Source organism: Ursus arctos, unplaced genomic scaffold (genome assembly GCF_023065955.2).
Source record: "Ursus arctos isolate Adak ecotype North America unplaced genomic scaffold, UrsArc2.0 scaffold_24, whole genome shotgun sequence".
NCBI classification, from domain to species: Eukaryota; Metazoa; Chordata; class Mammalia; order Carnivora; family Ursidae; genus Ursus; species Ursus arctos.
In genome coordinates, this window is record NW_026622919.1 from 35,959,132 (window position 1) to 35,976,120 (window position 16,989).

The 16,989-nt window shown below is 57.4% G+C and overlaps 2 protein-coding genes across 2 annotated transcripts; one reads left to right on the plus strand and one right to left on the minus strand.

Annotated features, from left to right (window-relative positions):
* Positions 1-1,116: 1,116 nt before the first annotated feature.
* On the minus strand, positions 1,117-3,444 carry CUNH17orf50 (chromosome unknown C17orf50 homolog). The gene is made up of 3 exons (XM_026517387.2): positions 3,417-3,444; positions 1,420-1,756; positions 1,117-1,327 (listed from the first exon to the last, which is right to left on the minus strand). The coding sequence occupies exons 1-3, from the start codon at positions 3,442-3,444 to the stop codon at positions 1,117-1,119; spliced, it is 576 nt and encodes a 191-aa protein (XP_026373172.2).
* Positions 3,445-9,608: 6,164 nt separating this feature from the next.
* GAS2L2 (growth arrest specific 2 like 2) lies at positions 9,609-16,877 on the plus strand. The gene is made up of 6 exons (XM_026517595.4): positions 9,609-10,122; positions 11,705-11,946; positions 12,874-12,981; positions 13,461-13,557; positions 14,223-14,475; positions 15,032-16,877. The coding sequence occupies exons 1-6, from the start codon at positions 9,738-9,740 to the stop codon at positions 16,581-16,583; spliced, it is 2,637 nt and encodes an 878-aa protein (XP_026373380.2). The 5' UTR covers positions 9,609-9,737; the 3' UTR covers positions 16,584-16,877.
* The last annotated feature ends 112 nt before the right edge of the window (positions 16,878-16,989 follow it).

Here is a 16,989-nt window from a genome sequence, read left to right on the forward strand (position 1 = left end):
AGTCGTGATGGGGAGACGTGGCCTGAAAAAGCAAAATGTCCCTGCCCTCCCTCACCCCCAGGCTAGCTGGAGAGCCATGGGTGGCAGGGAAAGGATGGGGGCCTCTCTGGAGGGCTGTGCTGCTGCAGGCTCTGGGGTCCCTGCAGGCTGGGGGAGGCCTGGTGCTCACAATGGCCCCATTCTTCAGGCCACACACGCAGCGTTCCAGGAGCTGGCTGGCTGGCCAAGAATAGCTGGGATTCCTGGAGAAGGAACCAGCTCTCCAGCCTCTCTGTCTTCTGCCTCAGCCAGTCTCAGGGTTTCAGCATCTGGTTCTCTTGTCCTCCCCGCTCCACACCTGCCAGTGCCTCATTTGCACAAACACTGACCCTAGCAAGACCAGGCTTCCAGCGGAAGGGGAGAATGATCTGGCAAGATTCAGCCCTCAGCTCCCCAGGGGCATTCCTGGCCCTCCGCCTTCATTTTCCTCTGTGCAGTTGCGGGGGGCGGGGAGAGGGGTGGCCTTTGACTGCCCTTGGATGCAAGTGCTTTGTTCCACCCTGTCCTGGGGGAGACGGAGGGAGGAGGCGCTCCGCCTGCCCTTTTCCCTCTGTCTTGAACCCCGGGGAAGGCGAGGAGGGGCTTTATCCCCCTCAGCGGAGCCACCTGGTCCCGACCTCAAGGCTCTGACATTTTGATTAGAGGCTTTAATGAGTGATTGGAGGGGCATGGGTAGGATTCTCAGCGTAGAGGGAACCCAGGCGTTAGTTTCTCTAGGGGATGCCTCGGCCCACGGGCCAGAGCACCTGAACTACCCGGGAGGTGAATGTGAGGCTGTGCCGAGGGGGGGGGGGGGGGTCGAGAGGCACCAGGTGCCGCCGGGCCGGGAGCCCTCGGGAGGCGCTAATGGAGGCATGGAGCTCCGGGTGATGTGGGGCTCAGCCTTGGGCGGGCGCTCGGCGACAGGTGGGAACGGCCACGGCGACCGTGGGCCGGCTGGCGGGCTTGGAGGCGGCGCTCTGGGAAGGGGCAGTTGGCGACAAGTGCCGGAGAGCGCTCCGCGTCAGACAGAAGGTGGTGGCGGGGAGGCTGGGGTCAGGCGAGGACGGAGGGCACGAGGGCTGGCCGCGGGGGCGCTCAGGGGCACTCGGCGGCCCCCGCGCCCCCCGAAGCCCGCGCCTTACGCGGATCCGCGTGCTCCAGAATGCAGTGCGCCACGTAGGCCGGGTGGCTGTGCAGGTTCCTGCACTTCTTGCAGAAAAGAATCTCGCAGCGCGCACAGCCCCCGGCGCGCGGCGGCCGGCGCCGCGTCTCCAGCACGCACGGCGGCTCCGGGAGGCACCGCTTCCTGCGCGGGGCCCGGCACGCTCAGCGCCCCGCACGGTCCCCTCCCGCCCCGGCCCGCGCCGCCCGCCCGCCCCGGCCCGGGCGCGCCCTCACCTGTCCGCGGGAGCCGCCAGGCCGCCGAGCAGCGCGAGCGGGCCGAGCCAGCCCCAGAAGCCGCTGTCCGCGCGCCGCAGCAGCGCCACCTGCTGGGTGCTGGACTCCTGGCGCAGCGGGCAGTAGGACACCGAGCCCCGCTCGCGGCCCTCGCCGCCCTCCGCCCCCCGGCTCGGCGCCTCGCCCTCCGCCCTGCTCTGCTCCTGCGGCCTCGCCGCCGCCTCCTCCTCATCCTCCTCCTCGTCCTCCTCTTCCTCTGACCCCTCCTCTGCGGCCGCCTCCGCCTCGCTGGCCGGCGGCTCCGCCAGTTCCTTCTTCCACAAGGGGGTCTTCACTCCTGCGGGGCGGACGGGGGCAGGTCAGCGCAGGCCCGCTGTCCCCGGGGAAGAGCGGGTACCCTGACTGCTGTCCACAACCCGAGCCCCCCCCCCCCCACACACACAAAGGGCAGGCGCCTGAAGGACAGTGTGCACGGGATGCACGAGGCTAGCAGGATTCCAAAGCGACGGTTACAGAGTGTGCAGGATTTCCCGGGCGAGACAGGGCCGGCCGGGCTGCCCCCCATTTCCCAGGTTCCTACTCTTCCTCGCTGAGGATTCGGGGCAAGTCACGTCGCTTCTGTCGAGCTCCGCGTCCCCATCTGTAAAAAGTAGTGCTCATCTCCAGGGTGATTGTGAGGCAGGTAGCAGTTCGCGTCTATGGCAAGTGCCCAGCCCAGGGCTTGCCTTGAGGAAGCCCAGCCGTGGCAGCACCTCCCACGAGCAAACACACACCACCACCACCACCACCACCACCACCACCACCACCACGCACACACCAGTTAGGAAAAGGCTGCCCTAGAAGTGAGCCAGTTAGGAAAAGGTGTTTCTTCTTCCTTCCAGGCTTGACCCCAATTGCCGGCTGGATTTCAGCCACCAGGGTCCCTCAGGCTGGTGCCTTTCTGGAGTTCACAAGCTCCATGACTCATAACGGTAACCCTGGCAGGCCAGACGTTCCGGGCTGCCATGGGAAGTAACCTGGCCTCTCCTAGTAGGAGTCCACCGTTCAGCAACCTCCCTGCCTCCCCCGCTGGCACCACCATGTGTCTGTCCTGCTCTCTGCTCCATCTGGGGAGCTAGACTTCCTCGGAAAAGCAGGGGGATGAGGGCTGGGAAGACACCTCTGTGGTTTGCCCTGAAAAGGTCAAGAGAATTCCTATTGGTCCCTGCCCAACCTGTTTAAAAAGGTTGGGGACAAAAGAGAATGATACAATTAGTGTTCTAGCTCACATGTATTGAGCACCAACTGTATGCAGTCGCTGCACTAAATTCCTCACACATTGGGCCCCTTCATCTTCACAACCACCTTGGGTAGGGGTGAGGGAGGTAACCGAGGGGCCTCTGAATTTCATCCAAAGCTTCTGAAACCTTTCCAAAAAAGTTGTTTGGAAGATTCTGCCAGTTCTCGATGTTGCTGAAGCTAGAAAACCTGGGTCCGCTGCACTTTTCGTTAGAAAACACACTAAGGAGCATTTTGGTTGTGAAAGGCCAGACTTTGTGCACAGCCAGAAAGGGGTGCTGGAAGTCTCTGAGAGAAATGGGAATAGGAAACAAGGTTAGAAAGGAAGGTTGGGACTTTGGGTGCCAGGCTATGGAGTTTGGACTTCGTCCTTCAGGAGTGGGGCGCCACCGAATGTTCTGATGGAAGGACATGCTCAGAGCTGTGTTTTAGGATGGTCTCTCTGCAGGACAGAGGGAGACCCACTTAGGCATCATCACAGCGGTCCCGGCCAGAGAAGACAAAGGTCCAAACAGCAGCAGGTGAAGATGAGGGAGCAGACGTCAAGAATATTCAGGAAAGAGAGAGGAGAGGGCTTGTATAAGTAACTGAGAAAAGGCTGGACTTCTCTGTGGTCGCCATGGTGATGGGTGAGCTGGCCCACACTGGGTTTGTATCCACACTTGAAAGGAGTCAGTGATCCTGTCCTCAGTCCCCATCCTGGCTCCAGCCCCACTCACCATGCTTATCCGTTCTTCCCAAGGCCATGCTGTCCTCTTCCCCTGATCGGGGACTGGGATGAGACAGCGTTCCCAGAACGCATGGAGCTTTATCTGATCTCCAGGGCTTCTGTTGGATCACAAGGGGTGGGGCTAGAACTTCACCTGCTCTTAGGGTTCCACCCAGGAAGAGCTGCCTTTTCTAGAGCCTCCAAGAGCACTTAAAACCCAGGTGTCCCCCCACCTTCCCTCTTGGCAAGGCGTTAAAGGAGAGAAGGGGGTGGCTTTGGCCACCAGTAGACTGCGTTCAAATCCTAGCTTTGCCACATCAGTGTAAGAGCTATGTGACTTCAGCATATTGTCTGACCCTCAGGCTCTTCATCTGTAAATTAGAGATAGTCACACAGTACCAGACTTCACCTGGCCTACAGAAAGCACTCCAAGCATTATGTTTACTTATATCATTATAGTCTTTCCTCCCCTTTCCGTCTTCTCTCTATCCTCCCCCGCCCTGGCTCCCCACTCCACTTACTTCCAGCTCATTGCCTTAGCTCCAAGAAGCCGAGGAAATGCCTCCAAGTCTAGTAGGAAGCAGAGCCCAGGCAACAGCTGGGTGTAGCTCCCAAATGGGGTGTGTGTGTGTGTGTGTGTGTGTGTGTGTGTGTGTGTGTGAGACTTGGGGCTGGCGGAGAGAATAAAATCATGGTGCCTTGGGAAAACTCCTTATTTCCCTCACCTCAACAGTGGCGTGTGTGATAGGAGCAGGCAGAGGGGTCAGAGGATTCAAACCCAGCTCTGGAGAGCCTCAGTCTGACAGGGAGAAATCACTTGGTTTCCACCCAAGTCTGAGGGAGGAGGGGAGTGGGGTCTCTTCCTCGGGCATCTCCCAGTTTGGTGGAGGCTGGTGTGTGGGATATAGAACAAGGAGCAAAAACAGCTCTCGGGAATTTCCTAGTCACACAGGGGCCACCCTGTCAAGAACTGGGGAGGGTCTGAAGCTTTCCTCTTCTTGCATGCTAGCAAGCTCGCTTGCCGGGGCATCATGGGTGTGCCAAAAAACATGAGACTCCTGGGTCAGAGACAAAGGCCTGGATTCCTCGTCGCACAGCAGCAGCAGCCTATTTCTGACAGCACCGCCTGCCCCTTGTCCCCTGGGGGCCATGGGGGTGGGCCCGTGAGTGCCTGCACGTGCGGGGGTCTGCATTACCAGAGAAGCTCTGAGCTTAGGAACACAAATCTTTTATAATGGGCAGCCAACAAACTTGCTCTTTGCTCCAGAAAGAGGTGCAATCACTCCGAGGCGCTCAGTCCATTAAATACCCTTGAAAGGTGGGTGCCTCTATTTGTGAGACAAGCAGAACTTCAAAAGGCCCGTGGAGCATTGTCTCCCAGTAAACCCATTCTCCTTACATTTACTTAAAAAGCTGAGAGCCACTGTGGCTCTGGATGGCAAAATTCTAAAGCTCGCTCTGGCTAAAAAGAAAGAATAGTGGGAGCTCGCAGAATGGCCAGGAGACTTAGCAATTGGACAGGAACTATAGACGGGTTGTAAACACAGCCAAGATCACACCACAGGAACGATCCAGTTGAGAACCCACTGGGGGCGGTCACCCCTGGTTACTGGCACCAGGAACGACCTTCTTGCGTCACTACCTAAGATTTAATGTCCCTGGCCAGGCACATCCAAACCACTGAGCCTGTGCTGTGGCTTTTAGGGGGCATCCCACCAAGAACCACCGAAGGGCGTTCCTCGGCTCTGGTCATTCATCGCCTCCTGCCTCTTCCACTTCGATCTGTCCAGAAGCCCTTTGTCATCCTTAGGGAGTTTATTCACTGTTGTTGTTTTTTCCATTCACTCTTCTCAGGGATGTTTTGGGTTTTGTGGGACCTTCATAAAATGTTGGGTTGTCATCACGAACAATTCCAACATAAAGCCACATTGGAAATTGATCACAGAGTAGAAATACGGTCTGCAGTGAAAGCACAAGAGCAGGTAATCCCAGTACACCAGGCACGGAAGCGTACCTCCTGTTCTCAGAGGCCACCTTGGAAGACCCCTCGAAAGGGGAGAGATTGTGCTGATAATGAGGATGAGTTCAAACCTGCCTGGAGCTCTATCCAAAAGAAACTGCTTAAAACCAGAAGAGAACGAGCTACATTTTATTGGCTAGCACAAGCATTATTTCCTGCCATTCACAGAAATCGAGAGAACAAAATGAGATCAATTGTCAAAGTAAAGTGATATATATATAATTTGAAAGCAGGCTCCATGACCAGGGTGGACTTGAACTCATGACACTGAGATCAAGCCTTGAGCTGAGATCAAGAGTCAGATGCTTAACTGACTGAGCCACCCAGATGCCCCTAAAGCTGTAATTTTTGTTCTTTTTTAGATTTTAACATGTAAATTAATAGTACGTATAGCTCATTAACTTGTAATAAACACGTGTAACAGAGATGCTGTAAGCATTTTAGTTGAGCAATAAAGATAAGTTACAAGAAGAACTATCCAATAAGGTGGCATGTAAGGGCCACCCAAGTGGGAATATGTATAGCAAGACTTTGTATATACGTACAAGACTCTTCCCTTTTGAACATCATGTCAGTTAGGATGTATTTAGTTGGTGGGATGTCAGAGTGTCCGACTAATAATGGCTTAAGTCTTATAAAATGTATTAGTTCACTTAAGAAGTCAGAAATGGGGGAGCTCCGTGATTGGTTCAGTGGCATGATGAGGTTGTGAGGGACCCAGGCATCTTTTCATCTTTCCCCTCCGCCTTGTTTGCCTCTCTTCTTGGTTGCAAAATGGCTGCTGCAGCTCCAAGCATCCTGGCCTGGAGCAATCATGACCAAAGCAGAAAGAAAGGCTCTGCAGGGCCGGGGCTTCTCAGAAACCCTCCAGAAGGCTTCTCTTTGAGCCTCATTTGGCCAGAACTGAGGCACGCACCCATCCTAAACCAACCGTTTGAGAAAAGAAATGGGATGGCCAAGATCGACCTGGCCTGGTTGTAATTGGTACCTTTGATCAAGTAGGACGCGGGAGTATAGTTATAAAATAATCTTTTTTTTTTTTTTTTTTTTTTTTTTTTACCTCCTATAGTCCCTTTAAACCTGCTCAAGGGGCAGAAAGCTTCCTTCCTGTGTCCCTGGAGGACAATTCACCCAGGTCTGATGACTTGTTCAGAGAACTCTCAGGCCATGGAAAAGCAGCCACTGTGGTCACTGAAAGTTGATATAATGTTACATCTCCCCCCAGCTGGGGCCTGCCATGACCGGTGGCCGCAATGTGATGGAGTGACAGGTCCTTCCACCCTCTTGCTCTGTTTCTCTTCCTTCTCAGCTCACCAGCCCCTGGTGTTAGCCTTTCCTGCCCCAATCCAGGCAGTCTCTTGCATCCAGGAGGATACACTGGATTCTGGGGTCACTCATCCCCCCCCCTGCACCCCTGGGAATCTGCTGGTCCACTGCCAGCTTCCCCTCTGCTGACCCCTTCCCTGGCCGATTGGCACACAGGAAGCACTCACCCATCCTCTGTTCCAGCTATGAGAGACTGCTGATCCCAGCACAGCCCTCTCCTTGGTCCCCAGCCTGGAGCAGCTAGCCAGCCCAGAGTTCGCACTGTCGAGTTCCCACACAGGAGTCAGACAGACTCCAGTTCTTTGAGTCTCCCTAGTTACTGGGGATAAACATCCAGTTCTTTGGTCCCATTGAAGCCCCTCTCTCTGCTTCTCCCCTTGTTTGGGGGGGGGAGATGGTGATAGGCATTAGTTTCCTATTGAGGCTGCAACAAATTACCACCCATGTAGCGGCTTCAAACAACACTGTTAGGGCGCCTGGGAGGCTCAGTCAGTTGAGCATCTGCCTTCAGCTCAGGTCATGATCCCGGGGTCCTGGGATCGAGCCCCACGTTGGGCTCTCTGCTCAGCGGGGAGTCTGCTTCTCTCTTTCCCTCTGCTGCTCCCCCTGCTTGTGCTCTCTCTCTCTCCCTCTCTGTCAAATAAATAAGTAAAATCTTTTTTAAAAAACAGTTATTCTTTTGCAGTTCTGAAGGTCAGAAGTCTGAAAGGAGTCTTACAGGAATAAAATTGAGGTGTTGGCAGGGCCGGTTCCTTCTGGGGCTCCACCAGAGAATCTGCTCCTTGCTTCTTCCAACTTCTAGAGGCTGCGGCGTGCCTGGCCCCCTCAGTCTCTGCCTCGACGGGCACATCTACTTCTGTAGTCAGACTCCGTCTGCCTCACACTTGTGATCCCATTTAAGGCTTATGTCCCCATCTCGAGATCCGTAACCATATCCGCACAGTCCCTTTGGGCATTAGGACGCAGCTCTCTCCGGGGGCCATCATGTGGTCCCCCACGAGGCACGCGGCACAGCCGCGGTTCTCTGTAAATCCTCTCCTGCCCTGCGACAACCCAGCTCTTGACGTACTTGAGTGGGACAGAGATCTGAGCGTCAAGTGACCGCTTCTGGATAATACCATGACAAAGTCTGCCTAGTCTTACTCCTTTTTGGGTTTGCTGCGTCTACTGCGTCTCGGAGCCTCGCAGAAACATCGATCTTAGCTCTGCCATGATTGGCTGGAACCTACCACGGTTCCTCTTCTGGGGCTGGGCCCACCTTCCCGGATTTCAAGGCAGCTCCACCGACTACCCGAACATAATAGGATCGTATTAGCACGCAAGAAAGAACTGACTGTTGTGTATGCGGATAACCAGCCTCTAGGAAGGCTCCCCGTGAGCCGTCTCCTGGTCTTGTGTTCTTACGTAGTGCCCTCCCACATGAAATAAGGCGGCCCCGGGTGACCGATAGGATATTGTGGAAATGACAGTGTGACTTTCCAGGCTGGGTGATGAAGACACTGTGGCTTCTGTCTTGCTCTCTCACCCTGGGTAAGACCAGCTGCCACTTCGCCAGGACACCCAATGAACCCTGTGGAGAGGTCCGGAGCGGGAGGAAGTGAGGCCTCCTGCCTGGAGGTTTTGCACTGGCTGTTCCCTCTGCCTGCGTACCCTTCCCCCGGATACCTGCAGGGCTCACTTCCTCATTTCTCTCATGCCTCTGTTCAAATATCACCATATCAGTGAGGCCTTCCTTTGACCACCTCATATAAAATGCCACACACTGCCCTGTCTCTCTTAGTGCGTTATTTTTCTCCCTGGTATTTATCACCATGGGACTTACTGTGGCTTTATGTGTTTGCCATCTGTCACCCATCCCCCACTAACATGTATGTAGCCTCCATGATGTCCGGCACCTCAACTATTGCCCTCTCTTCGGGCCTATAATAGTGCCTGGCACATAGGAGGTGAGGTACTCACGGATACTGATTGAGGGAATGCATTGCTGGGGCCAGGATGAGGTACTGAGGTCTCTTTGGACAGCCCACAGCCCGCTCTGGAGGAATCCTGTGGTTAGAGTGGGGGATGGAGCAGGTTCTCAGAGAAAGCGGGGATCGTGGGGCCTAAACAGGGCCACTGGGAGAATCAGGGAGAGCTGGGACCCACCCAGTCCTGAGTGTGCATGTGCCCTGCAACTTTCCAAAACCATCATTCCTTTACTCCTCACAGCATCCCACAGGTAGACATTATTCCCATTTTACAGTTGCGGAAACTGAGGCACAGAGAGGCAAGGTACCCTATGAAGGTCACAGAGGGATACCGGGAAGGGGCCAGGGCTGAAGTCATCGGACTCTAGCACTGTGTCTCTTTAATCCCTGCCTTACAGTGCTCACTAAACACCAAGGGGCTCGGCAACCCCTGGCCCTGTTTTTCTCCCCCACTCCCCAGAAGCCCCACCCTTCAACCCAGGGGGAGAAGCCAGCCCCAGCCTGCCCTCCCTGCTCCATGGGTCCCAGGCAGGCTGTGCGGGGCAGTCCTTGGCTGGCTGCCTCGAAGGGTTAAGGAGGAGTGTTTGTAGCAGCGCTGTCTCCAAGGAGAGGAGGGGAAAAGCAGAGTGGAGAGGCTGACGCGGGCTCCACTGCCAGCAGCTGGGGGGTGGGAGGCAGCCAGCAGGAGCAGCCTAGTCCTGGGGGAGAGAGAGCAGTGTTCTCACCTCCATCTGTCCTGGGAGGTGGCGAACTCTGGGCGAACTGGGCAGCCCCAGAGTGAGGTCACTGCAGGGCCACCAAGTAGGGAAAGTTCCGGCAGGCACTGAGGAATGTGGGGGGGCGGGGGCCGGGCTGAAGCCAGCAGCAAGGAGCAGAGCCGGAAGTCCTGGGCTCGCCTAGGGTTGAAGGGGAACCCCTGAGTCAGGGAGAACCAGCCAAGGCCCAGCAGGTAGTAGGAGTGACGACACAGCAGTGAGAGAGAGGAGGCACCCACCTCCTCCCTGCTGAGGGTCCAACCATGCCCCGGCCTGGGGGACGTGGGAGGAGGCCTGGGACCCTGCGGCCACCGGTGCATAGCATCCGGCCCTTCAAGTCCAGTGAGCAGTACCTGGAGGCCATGACAGAGGACCTGGCCGAGTGGCTTCGGGATCTCTACGGGCTGGACATCAACGTGGCCAACTTCCTGCAGGTCCTGGAGACAGGCTTGGTGCTGTGCCGGCACGCCAATGCCGTCACTGAGGCCGCCCTGGCCTTCCTGGCTGAGGCACCTGCCCGAGCCCAAAGGATTCCCCTGCCTCGGACTGGAGTTTCCTGCAATGAGGCCGCCCAGCCGGGCACCTTCCAGGCCCGGGACAACATCTCCAACTTCATCCAGTGGTGTCGAAAGGAGATGGGCATCCAAGGTAACCACCCTGCACCCGCCTCCCCAGGCCCTTATCCTGCCGGAATCCACCTCCTCTCTAAGGCTCGGGCTGCACTGGAAGTCAGGAGCCAGGGTTCTCTTTCCTCATTGGCTTTGGGCCAGCTCAGCCTTTTTCGTGCCTCAGTTTCCCCATCCCATAGTAAATCTTCAATACATAAATGTGTTGATTGAATGATTCATTCATTCATTCAACAAACATACATTTAGTCCCTATCTCAGGCCCAGCACAAAGGACCAAGAGGACTGAGATCCAGTGTCCAAAGAGTTCATGGTCTAGGAAAAGAGACAGATGAATACATACACAAATTATAGCCCAATGTGCTAAAAGCCCCAAATGGAAGTGTATGTGTTGGGAAGCCAGGGGAGGAAACAGGTGGATAGTGGGGGCCCAGAAAGGCCTCTCAGAGGAGGAGGGTTTGAACCAAGTCTTGGGGAACAAATAGAAGTTTGGGGGAAAGGGAATTCTAAGCAGGGAACAGCACGAGCAAAGGCACAGAGAAGGTGCTGTGTTTAGACGACTGGGAGAAGCCAGGGAGGGTGAGGGCACAGGCTAGGGTGGGGGAGGGGAGGACAGAGAGGCAAGCAAGTGGACATTAGGGAGGGGCCAGTTGTGCTGAGGCTTGTGAGGCACAGGCGAGTGACAGGCTAGGATCCCTCATCTCCTAGGCCACCGAGCCTGGCATCCACCCTGGTGTGGCTGGAGGAGGAGAAAAATGAGGAGGAGCTGTGGCGGGAGCTGGCCCCGCCCCCTGCCCCAACCAGGGCCCCCCATCTCCTAGGCCTGGTGGGATGAAGCTGGACGTTGTGCCATCCTCCAGGCCAAGGCGGGTGTGGGGTGAGGCAGAAGGAACAGTCAGGCCCAGCTGCGGGCCGGTGGCAAGGCAGTGTGGAGCAGGACTGGGAGGCTAAGAAAAGCTAGTGTCTTACTGAGCACGTCCCATGCAGCCAGATCTTGTCCGCAGACACCTAACAGCTGTCTTCACAGCAACCCTGTGAAATAGTCTACATCCCACTTTACAGAGGAGGAGACTGAGGCTGGGGGACTAGCCCAAGGACACACAGCTGCTGGGTGGGAGAACCGGGACTCCAACTCGGGCAGTCAGGCCCCAGAGCCTGGACTCAACCTTGCCTGGTTATAAGTGGGCTGAGGGTTGAGTTCCAGATGTCTGCTGGATCTGGAAGGTGAGCAGAACAAACTGCTTCTTACTCCTAGACCCAGGCTGCCGAACGGAGTAGGGAGAAGGGCAAGGTGGCGCTAACCCGCAGCCGGGCTCCGGGCCTCTCTGTTTGGCCGTGTCACCTCTTCCCACCCCAAAATGTCTTGTCAGACGGGCAACCTACTCTGCCCTGAGTGCCTGAACAATTCTGCTCAGACCTCTCCCAGGGGCCGGCCTGACTCCAAGATCCGACGATCCCAGTCCCCCACCCCACGCCCCCCATCCCTCCGCCGCGCCTCCACCCGGGGCCGGGGACTGCCCCAGGGCTCTCCCAGCGGCTCGGCTGGGCGGAGGTCCGCAGGCGGCTCAGGCTGCCTGCCCCCCTCCCCCACCTCCGCCCGCCAGAGGTGGTGATGTTCGAGACCGAGGACCTGGTGCTACGCAAGAACGTGAAGAACGTGGTGCTGTGCCTGCTGGAGCTGGGCCGCCGAGCCTGGCGCTTCGGCGTGGCGGCGCCCACCCTGGTGCGGCTGGAGCAGGAGATCGACGAGGAGCTGCGGCAGGAGCTGGCCCTGCCCCCGCCGGACCCGCCGCCGCCCGAGCAGCCCGCGAGGCTGCCCTGCCACTTCCGCCACCTGGACCAGCTGGTGAGGGGCTCTGGACACGCCCCCAGGCCCCGCCCCCGCCCCTTCGCCCCGCCCCCTCCTCTCCCCTCCCCAGCTGGCGCCCGCCGCTCGGAGCTTCCTCCTTCCCGAGCCCCAGCACCCGCCAGCCCCGACTGAATTCTCGGTGCGGCTTTGATTAAGTCGTGTTCCACTCGGAGCCTCAAGCCGCATCACATATCGTCCCAGCTAGGCTGCTTATTACGTGTTTATTACAACCCCGCGCCCTAGACCTCTCTCACCGAGGACCCGCCGGACGGCTTTTGAGAACACAGCCCCTGGCACCGTCTCCGACACCTCGGTTCAAGTCTTAGTTCCACTGCTCCGCGGCTGTGTGACTTGGGGCAAATATTTAACCTCTCTGTGCCTCAGTTCCCTTATCCGTAGCGTGGAGGTGTAATAGGACCTACCTTCTTTGGCTGCTGTAATATTAAATAAGCCAGCGCATATGAAATGCGCGGAACAGTGTCTGGCACGGGGTGGGGGTGCTTCATAGATTACTGGGATTAACTCAGGAACAGAGCTCAGGGAGCTTTCTGAACTTGCCCAAGGCCTGTGGTGCGGTGCAGGCAGGACTCCGGCCAAAGCCTGGCAGATTCCAAGGTCCACCTTCTCCATCATTACACTCCACTGCCTCCGTCACCTGACCCACAAGGGCACTTGGACTATAGGTGACCACTCGAGGTCTCGATCTCACTGGATCATTAAAAGCACTTACTTCTCAGCCTCCAGCCCTGACCTCGGCAGAAGCCTGGAGGCTGGCTCTGGGGGCAGGCAGGCCCCCCCTCACTGGGCTTGACCCAGGGTGGGGTGGGAAGAGGTGACACGGCAGGCCCCCCCTCACTGGGCTTGACCCAGGGAGCTTGGGCACCTGTGTAGAGGGAGGGCTGAGCCCCTTGTCACTGCCCACAGGTTCAGAGCCTCGTGAGCCGCTGCACATGCCCAGTTCAGTTCTCCATGGTCAAAGTGTCTGAGGGGAAGTACCGCGTGGGGGACTCCAACACCCTCATCTTCATCCGGGTAAGTCTGGGGACCAGAGTAGGGGTGTCCCCAGGATTAGCAGAATAGGGTTGCCTTTCATGGGACCTTGCCCAGGACTGAGGGCAAGGACAGGAAGGCACCATTCACCCCAACCTATCAGGTCTTGGGGCTTTCTTTCTCTTCCTTGCGGAATTGCCAGAAGATCTTTGGCAAAGTTGGCAGTCCTAGCCCCTCCTCCCATGAGGGCAGCCAGAACCCTGCCCCCATCTGCTCCATGTTAGCCTAGTGCAGAGGGGTGTGCTTTGCCTCCACTCCATCCACATGCTTGGTCAGAGCAAGGGGCCTGAAACCCCAAGTTTGTGTTCAGTGCACAGCCCAGCCACCCGGGCCCCTAGTCCACGCTTCACACGCCTGGCTTGGCACCCCTGCAGAGGGGTGCATGCTGGAAAACCGCAGGCTGGTCCAGGGAGAGAGGACGCCCTCTATCCCACCCCCAACGTCATCCTTGTCCCCTACAGATCCTCCGGAACCACGTGATGGTGCGTGTGGGGGGCGGCTGGGACACTCTTGGCCATTATCTGGACAAACATGACCCCTGCCGGTGCACCTCCCTCTGTGAGTCCCCTGAGGGTCCCTTCCCTGTGGCTCTGGGTCGGGAAGCCAGAAGCAGAGGTAGGAGGTAGGTCTGATCTCCAGGGGCAAGAAGTATGTGGGGATGGAGAAAGGAAAATACTATAAAAGGTACTGGTGTTAAGAAAGAAAGGAAGGAAAAAAGAGAGGGAGGAAGGAAGGAAATTAAAGAAGGTACTGGTCCGATGCCCTCAGCCGTAGGAAGGAAGCAGGGCAGCTGTAGTGCAATACCAATCATAGCCACAAGATGGCAGCAAACACACAGAATCAGCCTTGGTCAGGGTGCCTCTTGGCAGGGCTGAGGTCTGGCTCTGACGTCCACTGTGGTGGCACCAAGTATGACTTGGAGGGGTCTTTAGTCCTCCCATAATCTCTATTTGCCCTTCAAGCCACCCCAAATAAGCACGCAATCTAAGTGAAACATGTGAACTTGCAATACAAATGCAGCTTTCAACAAGTCCCCGAGCTGGGCCCTCTGACCTGATTTCGTCGCTTGAACCCCTATAAGGAAGTTCTGGCACTGCCCCTGTAGGTCCTACTGTCTCTAATGTGGCTTTGGGGCATGGGACAGCTAGGGGAGAGCAGTGGGCCCCATCAGCAGGAATTTAACCCCTTCCTCCTCTTCTCTCTCTTGGGGGCTGTGTTGGTAGCACACAAGACGGGCAGTTTCCAGAAGTCCCCTACCCCACCGGTGCAGCATGACGTGCGGGTGCAGGACGGGCCCTCGCAGCCCCAACCTACGATGACTATCCGCCGGTCCCAGAGCCCGCTGCCCCCTGTGGACTGGAAGACATATACCTCTTCAGGCCGGAAGCTGAGGCCCCCCGCCTCCTCCTCCCCTAGAGCCCACAGTAAACGGGGAGCAGAGGCGGGAGTCCCCAAAGAGACAGCACCATTCCTGAGGTACAAGGGAGAGGGGCAGAGCAGGGTCTCTTTCTTCTTTGGAGTCCACAGCCTCAGAGGCCGACCCCTCCCCCGCCAATTAAGGGAAGCAGGTCTCCTGGCGGTGCCCCTACCCCAGGTATTCAGAACCAAAAGGCACCTGGTCAGTACCATTGGGATCCTTTAGCGCTTTCATATGCTCTCCCATTTCACAGCTGAAGAGGCTGAGGCCCATAAAGGCCCATAGATATTTCCCAAGGACCTTCTGCCATTTCACAGTAGAACAGATACTCAGACGTCCCCTCCCCCAAGACTGGTGAGCTGTAGTTGTGGGACCTGAAGTAACCCAGGGTCCAAACCAGGCTTCCATCTGCTACACAGGGGAATGAGGGAGAATAAACTTGAACGGTAGCTGTCATAAGGAAGACTCGGGCAGGCCCAGAGGGACAGAGAGCGTCTGTTTCATTCAACATGAAGTCTGGCCCCCTTGGTGTTCAGGCTGGGGAAAGGTCATCCCTTCCGGGACCCAGGGGACTGGACTAGATGATCCTGCCAGTCTCATGATTCTCCCTTTCAGGCGCCAAGAGAAGTCACCCACCCCGTCTTGGAGGCAGCTGCCGGTGGGGGACAGTCCACCCAGCCCCCAGTTCTCATCCCCCCCTAGGCGCCAAGACCCACGGTGCGCCTCCTCGGGGAAGAGGGAGGAGAGCTACTCCTCTGAACATTCCAGAGGAAGGACTCCCACGTCTTGGATTCATGAGGAGACAGACAGCCAGGGAGTTCACGCCAGGGCCCCCACCTCCCAGAGATTCCAAGTCCCCGAAGCCACCGCCAAAAGGACACCAGCAAAAGGACTATCTCCACTGCCTCGTTCCTCCAGCCCAGCCAAGCCCATGGGCCTCAGGCCACCACCCAGGGGTGAGGCTGAGGGTGCTTCCTCCCAGCTCAGGGAGCCAGCAGCTGTCCGCTCTCTGTCCCCTGTTAAAGGGCCCACCAAGATCCCTGTCCGACTGCCCCTCACCCGCTCCCCCACTCCAGGAAGCAGCTTTCCAGGTATTGCAGGTGGAGGTCCCATGACAGAACTGGGGAGTGGCCCCATCCCAAAGGCTGTCATTGGGGACCTGGCTGGGTGCAAACATGGGGACTTCTCTGTGGATGCGAGACAAGGGGACCAGAAGCCGGACATCCAGGTGACAGCAAAAGCTGGGGAGCCCTGGGGCCTGGGTCCACGGGAGTGGGAAGAGCGATATCCTCCCCTGCCCCCGGGTGCAACCAAGGATCAAGCTATCTACCACAGTCTAGAGGAGGAGCTTTTGGCCAACATGCAGCTGCTAGAAGTGGGGAGTGCCTGCCCTCAGGGCACAGGGTCTGGAGTCATCCCACGAAGTGGGGTCTACGTCCCCAGCTTAGGTGGGCGGTGGTCTGAGCCTGGGGGTCCTTATGACAAAGTCATCCAAGAACTGGCTCAGGGCCCCCCACTCCTCCTTAAAGTGGACCTGGGAGCCTGGAAGGCATCCTCCACAGTGTCCCCTCAGCTAGCTGTTCCCACAGGCCCAGGAACCCCTAAAGGGAAACTGGGAGCCAGAGAGAGTGGGCCAAAGGTAAAGGTAAGCCTGAGTGCCAAGGGCACCGGGATGAAGAAGGTACCAGCTCCAGGAAGGCAGGACTGCTCAGACCCCACTGTGTCTGCCAGCCTGGAAGCCCCCACACCTTCAGCCTCAGACCCCACTTCTGACAAAACCCAGGCATGTCCAGGCAAGGGCAAGAGAACACTCCGGAAGCCCCAGAGAGTCCCATCCATCTACAAGCTGAAGCTGAGGCCCAGAATCCGGCCCCGGAGAGACCACAGGCCTGGGAAGCAGCCTTCACGCATCCCCAGGCCACTGGCCTACCTCCACCTGAGTTCAGCCAGGGCACCCCCCAGGGGCAGGCTGGTGAGAGCAGCACTGGGCAGCAAGGCAGTGGGGGCGACCCCAGTGCATGGAGCCTCAGCAGGGGAGGAGGAGGAAGGAAAGAAGAGGGAAGAAACAGCTGCCCCACTGAATAGCAGCTCCCAGCCTTTGGAGGGCGTGGGTCTCCAGCAGCTTGATCAAGCCCCACTCCCACCTGAGGAGGAGTCCTGGGTCTGAGGAGGAGCCTTCACAGCCCTGAGCCTATGAGACTGGGGGAGAAGGGAAGTGAAAAGGATGCCATGTATCCACTGGACTCCAGGCTGCAGGAACAGAGTGGAAGGTCCCTCCCCTCCATCCAGGGCCTTGGCAGGAGAGAGGGTGTGGGTGGGGTCAGAGGACAAATATAGGTTCAATCTGCTTGTTGGGCCAAGGGGCAACCCCTCACTCCCATTCCAACTCCAGGGGCACCAGGGCCACCCTATGTCTTCTTGCCTTCCTCCAGAACAGCACCCCAGACTCCTGGCCTCTGGCCATGGCCACCATTTCCACAACTCTTTTAAGTTATTAAACACTTGTGGGTGTGTTCCTTAGCCCCAAGCTTCTTGAGTCCCTCACTGGAGGATTGTGGTGGTGCAGAAAGGCA